Raw genomic sequence first — 8,993 nt, 5'->3', positions numbered from 1 at the left:
CCCCCCCCCCCCATCAGACCCTTGCATTCACAGAAAAAAACTGCTTCTTAAAAAAGTGCAAATGAAACCATTTGAAAAGAAAATGATGCATCGTATCTTTCTGTCTCTCTCTCTCTCTCGCTCTCTCACACACACACACACACATATTTTTGGGACAAGCTGAAGAGGGCAGAGGCTTTGGTTTCCATGGTAACAGCGCTCAGAGGAGGACACACGGACAGCCGCCGCGCTTCTGTTTCCCCGAGTGATGACTCTGAGGAGGAGGACTCTCTATCTCCTGGAATCGTCTGAGGATGAAGAAGAGCAGAAAGATGCTAAAGGGTTGCCCCTGGTTACACAGTCACCTGATCGACATCCCAAATATTGACTCATGCAGGTTTGATTAAGACGACTCTTGGTACTGAGATGTATTGGAAAGATGGAGACAGCTTGGCTAATTTGCTCCTGGACAGGTTAGCATTAGCTTCAGGCTAGGGATGTGCAATTAATCCCAATTTTAATCGTGATTATGATTTCGACTCCTTACAAAAAATGAATAATTGAGAAAAACAATTACTTTGCACATTACGTTTTGCAAGTAAACTCTTATTTTGTCTTGTGATCTGAATGAAAACCAAAATGTTCAAACCCGAAAAGTATTAAAAGGGAAATTTCACAGTTCCATCTATTCTTGTGATGTCATTTCCTGGAGTACATATACGAATGCTTTATATCCTAAAAGCAGTACAAACGGGGGTTAAACTATCAGCCATAACAATCAAACCCTAATAATTAAAGCTATAGTGTGTAGTTTCTGTCGCCCGCATGAGGAATTCTAAGTAACAACAATAGTGAAATCATCCTCTATAACCACACTATATATATTAATGCAAAAGTCTCTGAGATTTGCCAATTTTTGTGAGCAGGGGTTTAAAACCTGACGAGCGTACAACGGGATGACAGGAAAGTCAGAAGTCATGTTTTTCTGCTGCAGAAATAACGACCGCTCTAGCACTCCTGGGTTTTCTCATAGATCCATGGAAACAACCACCTCGAAGGGTTTAACACATAATCTGTTACTCCAAGTTGCAAAATAAACCGGGACTGCACCTGATGATTTGCACTAGCTGCAAGAAGGCTTCATCCACGTTGTAGCGATTCTTGGCCGAGGCCTCCATGTAGTGGATCCGGTGTTCTCTGGTGAACGCCTGAGCCTCCTCCCTGGAGACCTGCAGACACAGCAAACAATCTCCAGCAAGGCCTTGTCATCCTGCAACCCTCCCCATTCACTTCAGGAGCATGTACATTGTACTGGGAGGAGATTAGCCCAGATAAGAGATAAGAGCTAAAGGCAACTATCTGAAAACAGTTAAATAAAGTAAAAAGCTCCTGGGTACTGTTTGCTCCCATGCTTTTTTCAGTTTAATTTAGGAAATCCATTATTAGTTCAATAAAAAAGCTCTACCTGATATATATTTACATCTTTTCTTTGTAGTCATTTGGTGCTTTGCTTCCAGCTCAAAGCTGTGTTTGAACATCCTTTACTGTAAATGAGGTCATCACATTAGTTGGTCACTTTAAACCCATGAACCCAAAGCTTCATAAATCCACTGATTTGTCCCCACTGTTATTGACAACTAATGAAGTTCCTTGACGTTTTGGAGTATATCTGTCTGCCCTCCACTCTGGTCCAGGAACCAGGAACAACGGGGACGCTAATGGAGCCCATGAAGATTACTAACCACTCGCTGCTGTTCCAGGTCCGCCTTGTTTCCAACCAGCACCATGGGGAAGTCGTCTCGGTCCTTCACTCTCAGGATCTGAGTGTGGAACTTCTGGACCTCGTGGTAGCTGTCGGGGGACACGCGCAAACAATGAGCCACTAGAGTATCAACACACCAGTGCATCTGGATTCACAGGAACATGAAGGACAATCAGCTCCACTCATCTCTTTGAACACAGCAGGAACACGTTCTGCTTTCAAAGGAAGATGATGATCATCAGAGCAAGTGGGCAACAGCCAGAGGAAATGCTAATGCATCAAATGTGGCTCCTAGATCCTTCACTTAATAGTGTCTGGGTATGTAACACATGTACAGTGGGTTTAAATGAATACAAAATCAATGCATGTGTACTGTATGCATTTAGGCAGACAGTAAAGAGAGAGGGCGAGAGTGTGTGTGTGTGTGTGTGTGTGTGCGTGCGCGCGCAGTAAAGTTGCATGCACCTGTAAAGTTATCCATAATCTAACAACAGCTGGACACAGTGCTGATAACTCACTGTCACTACGTCATAACCTGCTCTGGTGTATTAGGATTTCTTTAAACCAATCACAATGTTCTTGGGCGCAACATACACACACACACACACACACACACACACTCTCAGAGATGTCAGAGTGAGTGGGCCGCCAGTGCTGGACCAGCGCCCTGAGTGGTTGGGGGGTATCTGGGAGCTCCCAGGAGGCAAGTCCGGGTCAAGACAGAACATTCACAGGAATAAGTGCCTCACATCCGGCAGATCGGGATGTCCCTCCCCTGTCGTGTTGTCGTTCTCTAACTCCGTTCTCTTTGACAAATAACAACCTTGGAGCTAGCAGGCTACACGCTGAAAATGAAAGTTTAGAAGAGAATGTGGACGGAGCAGCCAGGCAGGCCTGCTGGTTTCTTTCAGGCAATGATTGTAAAGATTTGCAAAGAATATGTTCAGGGCATCTCCTCTCTAACTGGGACGTTTTGGGAGTGGTGGGTGTCGGTACACGATCCGTCCTGCACATGCGCAAGATTTGTTGCAAAAATCCTTGATTATGCGGCACATTTTCTTTAAAAATTCAATAGAATATCTGGGATATCTATGCGATGAAATTGCGGGCACTTGGAACAACTGCGGTTTGATGAAAAAAGGAATGTGTTTGTCTTGTTGTGCAATTGCGTCACTTCATAACATTACCATGGCAACAGGGGAAATGGCTGCCTAGTGTAAAGTAAACACAACATTTTTCAACTTACTGTTAAGATATTTGTGACTTTTAGCAAAAAAATCGTGGAGGTACATACTGGCGATATAATTGTTCTTTGTTAATAAAATGAAGAAAAAAAAAAAAAAGCTGTCCGTTGTGATGCTTGGCCGTCAAGTGTTCCGACGCATGCGTGGTACCAATAGTGCAGGAAAACAGCCAGGTTTCAGCTACGTATTTATGCGCATGCGTGAACATCATGCGCATGCGCAGAACGGATGGTGTAGGCAGGACGGATGGTGTAGGCAGGACGGATGGTGTAGGCAGGACGAATGGTGTAGGCAGGACGGATGGTGTAGGCAGGACGGATGGTGTAGGCAGGACGGATGGTGTAGGCAGGACGGATGGTGTAGGCAGGACGGATCGTGTAGGCAGGACGGATCGTGTACCCACAGTGGGGTTGCTGTGGACAAAGTCCACACAGAGATCCACTGGTGAGAGATAATGAGGTGTAACCATGTATCAGCCGATTTAAACAGCTCACGTTACTGTATTGTGTCAACGGTTAACTTCATTTAATATTGCATGTAGAGTTTTCTTTAGCAGGATGCAAATGCTTCACCAGGTGAAGTTCCTGCTGGGACTATTTAGCAGAGAGCCACCGAAGCTGCGTCCGGAGCTCAGCGCCGCCCAAGACGATTGTGATTGGTTGAAAGAAATGCCACCTATCCCTCCTATCCCAGAATGTATCTGTGGTGTGGCCAGACCTTACTCCACAGCACTGTGGAGACAGAGCTGGACATGTGAGACTAGTGTTACATAGACAAACCATGACCAAGCATGTATGTAGGCATGCACACACAGAAACACACACACTCCATTACCTGCCCCGGTCGTTGAGTGCGAACACCAATAAGAAGCCTTCTCCTGAGCGCATGTACTGCTCTCTCATCGCTCCAAACTCCTCCTGACCTGCTGTATCCAAAACTGACACACACACACACACACACACACACACACACACACACACAAGAACCAACCTTTTCAGCAGTACCTTGACATGTAGTGGTTACAATTTCTTATCTGTTATATAATTTGTAACAGTTGTGTCTACATTGCAGTAGTTTCCTCTGAACAATTACACGTGGAGACTGACTGCACCGGAGTATATAAAAAGGGACTTTTTACTGTGAAAAACACCAATAGATGCTTCTAAACCAAGCACTACACAACCAGACATGTTCCAGCAGAAGACAACCTCGGCAGCCAAGATGACAGCCGTCTCTGGCATTAGCATGTAGCTACACGTAGTTAGCAGGAAGGTTACTTTAGAAATGTAATAACGTTAAGTTAAGATTAAGTTACCCATTTAAAATGTAATAGCAGTTTAACTATTTTACTTACTTTATCATTATAAGTACTGTTACTTATTACATAGTATCATTTTTTAATGAATGTTTTCAACTGTTTTAAAAGGTCCCGTGACATGGTGCTCTTTGGATGCTTTTATATAGACCTTGACCAACTGCTCCTTTGCTCATTTAAAAGGCATGATGCCCCTCTCTCATGGGGGGGGGGGGGGGGCAAATTCTCTGAGCGGGCAATACAGAGAAGGGGAGGTAACCTTGCCCCTTATGACCTCATACCTATCACCATTTCTAGCCATAGTCAGGCTGGCGTAACGCGTATTAATGTTAAAAAAACTCAAAGTGACATTTTCATGCCATAGGACCTTGAAATGTTTAAATGTGGTTTACAGCAGTACTCCACGCCGACTACTGTCACGCTCCTTTTAAACCCTTCATCACGTGAGTTAAGATTACAATCATTTCCCTCTGAAGAACAGCCGCCACTGCTAAAATAAATCCTAAAAGGAAACACCGTTTTATTATTAATTTTCTGAAAGTAGCTAAAAGGAAGATGGTTAACCAAAGACAGTAACACCGTGCCATCTTCATGCTGAATACTCTTCCTCACAGATATGTATCACAACGCCATGACACACCGCATCTTCGTCTTTCTTACGGAGAAAAAGTACAAAGTCAGGCACTTAAAATATGCACACTGTCACCTGTGTTTCAACCTCCATGAAGAAGAACAAGAAGTTCTTTATTAAGTCACCTTTGGAACGTTTTGACGTAACTTTGATATGAATGTGTGTTAATCTGGCATGAATCACGAGTTTTATCAAATGTTTGGAGTGAGATTACATCTTGGGGGGGGGGCAAGACGGTTCAACACAAAGAGACCCCCCCGCTCCAGCGCCAAGTGTTATACGTATAAAACAGAAATGACATTTTGCTGGAACACATATCTATTCACCTCTATTCACACTCAATGAGGCCTACTTTCAGTTGTGATTGACTGATTTTTTGAGGAAATGCAGGGCTCTTAACATCTAGAACAACAGGCCTACAAAATGATTCTTCATAGGGGAACTAAAACACAAATGACTACATCTAGAGACTATTTCCAATTCATCTTATATTACTGTTAGTAGGGCTAGAATAGGACTGGATTTTTACCTTCACTGCAGCTTCTGTGTGCCTGTTAAAACATGGACAGAGACAACTTCTCTCCTACAGTACAAACATGGGCGTGAGTAGCTTAGGTTTGGTTGGTGTGTGTGCGAGTGTGTGTGTGTGTGTGTGTGTGAGAGAGTGATGCTGATTATCTTCCGAGTGAGTACCGACTGTAGAGTCACATTGAGAGAAACAATGCGTCTCCCCTGTAGCAAGAGAAGTTAACACTCTCCTTGATTTCATGTTGTTTATGGAGAAGGAGAACCAGGAGATGAGTCGGCGGGGGGGGGGGAAGACATATAGTCAAAGACACTTTGAATCTTGGTAGGTTTTTGTCATTTGTCATTGAGATATGAAGGAAATCTTTTGTTTCCATTGAGATAGTGTTTGAGGGTGACCTTTAAACCATTAGGTGTTGTAAGTAACCTGTGTTCCTGTTGAGGTCTATGACAGCGCCAGTGACTAGACGGAGCATTTGTGTGTCATGATAAGCTGGTCCCACCCTCAGCACCACCCACAGCACACACTACAACTTGTGTGTGACACAATCCCTGGAAGACATACAGTACAGCATACAAAAAAATGAAATCCAAGTGCTTTCAGATGTGAATTCTTGCTGCTTCAGTTAACCCAAGAAACAGCTTCCATGCCTCCAAACTGTAATCTGGTCTACAGTAATGTTCCGAGAAGGGTGCAGAGGATTCTGAACCGACTGGAAACAAACATGGAGCTTAAAGTGCTACAAACAGGAGCTCTGATCTGATGACTCACAGGTTGCTGTGGTGAATCAGCAGTGTGACCCAACTCACTCCAACCCGGCTCCATGAAGTAACCCTGGCCAAGAACAAGTCCTAACAAGGGAATGGAACATCCAGAGAGCAAACACACAGCCTGTGTCACATCGTATCAGAGCCCAACACACCCTCTGCTTTCAAACAAAGCCTTCTTTAAATTTATTTTACACACACACACACACACAGAATTCATATCCAGTGGGACGGAGACTTACTGTCCAGCCGGGTCTCCTTTCCGTCCACAGTGCAGATCTTAGTGTATGAGTCTTCGATGGTGGGGTCGTAGTCCGACACAAAGTAGGACTGTGGGGGGGACACACTCAGTGTTAATAACAAACTCCTGCTGTGGGATCAGTACCCGACATCTCTTGAATACTGACAAACACCTGGCTCCATCTTGAAAGTCTAGTGGGCGCTAATGGTTACATAAGCTGCTGTACATGCATTCAGCAAATGGGAATATTCCACTAAATAAGTTCCTATAACCAAAGACGTGACATAACTAATACATTCAGTGGAAGTGCAATAAAATGCATTTTTTGAGGGAACTGCACTTTTAAACATCCACAGTGAAAACATTCTCATTTTTAATATAGGCCTACGCATTCATTTAACCAGGGAAAAAAATCATTGGGTTAGAAATGTCTTTATCAAGAGTGCCAAGACGGCCAGCAGTACAGTCACACATACAAACAAACACAAAGTACACAAAAACATTATAAAACAACTGAATGAGCTAATGTTTCCCGAGAAAGGCGGAAGGGCTACCCTGGAAATCCAGAGTTCTCGCCAGAGAACATTCATGGAATACGTCACAAAGCACTTTAAAATTGGTCTCTCCAGTCATACTTTATGATGAGACGGATGGCGTAGGACATTTGTTCATATGGCGTATGAACAAATCTAGACTTGTTAAGGTTTTGGCAACTTAGACATTACACTGAGAAAGTGATTAATAAGGCAAACATGTACTGTATAAGACAAATTCAGGTATTCTGAAGGTCTTCTTAATGAGTTATAAGTCAGACCCAGGTCGGAAATATAGGGGAAATTATATATATACAGTATATTATATATTATATAGGGGCACATCGGCCCTGTCCTGCCTGGAAGTTGGGTCAAAGAACCTAATGAGATTTCTTCTTAAACGCAAGCACAACAGACTTTCTAGAACAATCCCATTACATGCTGCAGGTCCTGTGAGTAAAAGAAGGCCGATTATTCTGGTCTACTGGAAACAAATTAAAACCTTCAAGGAAAAGGTGTTAAAGACAGTAATCCTACTCAAGGTGGAAACTCTGTACCCTGGTTTGAGACCAGAAACTGTTAAGGGATTATATGTATGGTAGTATATGTTTAATATCAGAAAGAAAGCCCTTACAAGGAAGGGAAATATTTGTGATCAAGTAAGGACACATCATGGTGTTGATAGGTTGACTTCTTCTACCACTCCCAGGACCAGGACTATAGCCATACTGTAGTTTCCAGAGCAGAGATTCATTCAGAGTGACATTTTTAGCAACTTATGTCAATGTTCACTTATGATCATTTGTATCTGCCACAATCAATATGTAACACGGGCTTTCTGGAGGAATGGCTGCCTGGAGGGTGAAAAAAACACATGAACAGATGTGGCCAGCAGCTGCATGCAGGATATGAGATTTGTTGGTTGGAAACCGTATCGATGTGCAGATTATGGAAAAGAAATAGAGAATATGGAATATATTTTTGGATTTGAGTGATAATGGATCATGTAAGAAAATGGTAATATGGGACATGCAAATGCAGAGCATACCCATATGTTATTACAGAGGACAGGATTTGAAGAACTAGACTTATACCAATACTATGCAAGAGAAGGTATATATTAATGTGATTAAAGAGAAGTGGGCTGTTGTTATTGTGAACAAACCAAAACGTAGAATTTGTAGTTTGATGAAATATGCTAAACATAATCGATCCAAGGTGAACAGATCTGTGTGGGCTCAGTCCCTCTCCATATTGAAACGGTGGCCAGGCTCAAGTGAGGAACGCAGACTCTCAATGGAATTAAAAATAAAGTTTGTTTCTTTGTATTGTTCATTTAATCATGATTTAAGAGTGGAACTATTTAACATTAAAAACTATTATATGCAGACTTTTTAGAACAAGCATGGGCTAAAAGAAACTGGAAGCTGTGGATGAAATTGCTTTTGGATTGGTGTCATGTGTCCATCTGAGTGTTTGTCTGTGTGTGTGTGTGTGTGTGTGTGTGTGTGTGTGTGAGCGTCCATGTATGTATGTATACACAGTGCGGAACCCATAAAGGCTCAGAGAGCCTAAAAAGGTGCTACAAGTAGAGCAGTAGTAGCAGTAGAAGGCATTTGAAACGTATGTGGAGGATGTTTAACATGAGCAGTGAATGGAGGAAGATTTGAACTGTTGTCATTTGGAAGCTCACTGAGCCAAATATATAACTCATACTGCATAAATGAGCACATTAGCTGAAAGTAGATCAAAAATTCCTACATTTTGATGTATAAATTGTGTGTGACAAGTAAAAATTGTAGGTGTAAGTTATAGAGATGGGACAAAGATCATTTCAAGGCTCAGTGCTCTGGCAATGACTCATCCACTCTAGCTTACGCAATAAACACCCATTATAAACACAGAAATATCACTACACTGTTAGTGAGGGTGTCGCTTAGTCTGTCCACCAGAGGACGCTCTACAACGTCCCTGTTAGTGAGGGTGTTACATAGT

General features: G+C 42.7%; 2 protein-coding genes across 3 annotated transcripts in view; both read right to left on the bottom strand.

Moving 5' to 3' along the window:
- Positions 1–20: 20 nt before the first annotated feature.
- Positions 21–8,993, bottom strand: part of rras (RAS related) — an 11,123-nt gene continuing 2,150 nt past the window's right edge. The window contains exons 2-6 of the mRNA XM_034894902.1: positions 6,467–6,554; positions 3,820–3,922; positions 1,722–1,830; positions 1,090–1,208; positions 21–287 (exon numbers count right to left, since the gene is read on the bottom strand). Of these exons, the coding sequence (XP_034750793.1) occupies positions 200–287; positions 1,090–1,208; positions 1,722–1,830; positions 3,820–3,922; positions 6,467–6,554 (507 nt within the window). The 3' untranslated portion in view covers positions 21–199. The remainder of the gene's footprint in view (positions 288–1,089; positions 1,209–1,721; positions 1,831–3,819; positions 3,923–6,466; positions 6,555–8,993) is intronic.
- Positions 2,334–8,993, bottom strand: part of si:ch211-195b15.8 (dual specificity protein phosphatase 8) — a 14,381-nt gene continuing 7,721 nt past the window's right edge. For both annotated transcript variants that reach the window (XM_034894899.1, XM_034894900.1), the window contains one exon: positions 2,334–2,362. The gene's annotated coding sequence lies outside the window, so the exon portion shown is untranslated. The remainder of the gene's footprint in view (positions 2,363–8,993) is intronic.

The sequence above is a fragment of the Etheostoma cragini genome, chromosome 15 (genome assembly GCF_013103735.1).
Source record: "Etheostoma cragini isolate CJK2018 chromosome 15, CSU_Ecrag_1.0, whole genome shotgun sequence".
Lineage (NCBI taxonomy): Eukaryota > Metazoa > Chordata > Actinopteri > Perciformes > Percidae > Etheostoma > Etheostoma cragini.
The sequence above is the reverse complement of the archived record's forward strand: the minus strand, read 5'-3'. Positions and strand labels throughout refer to the sequence as shown.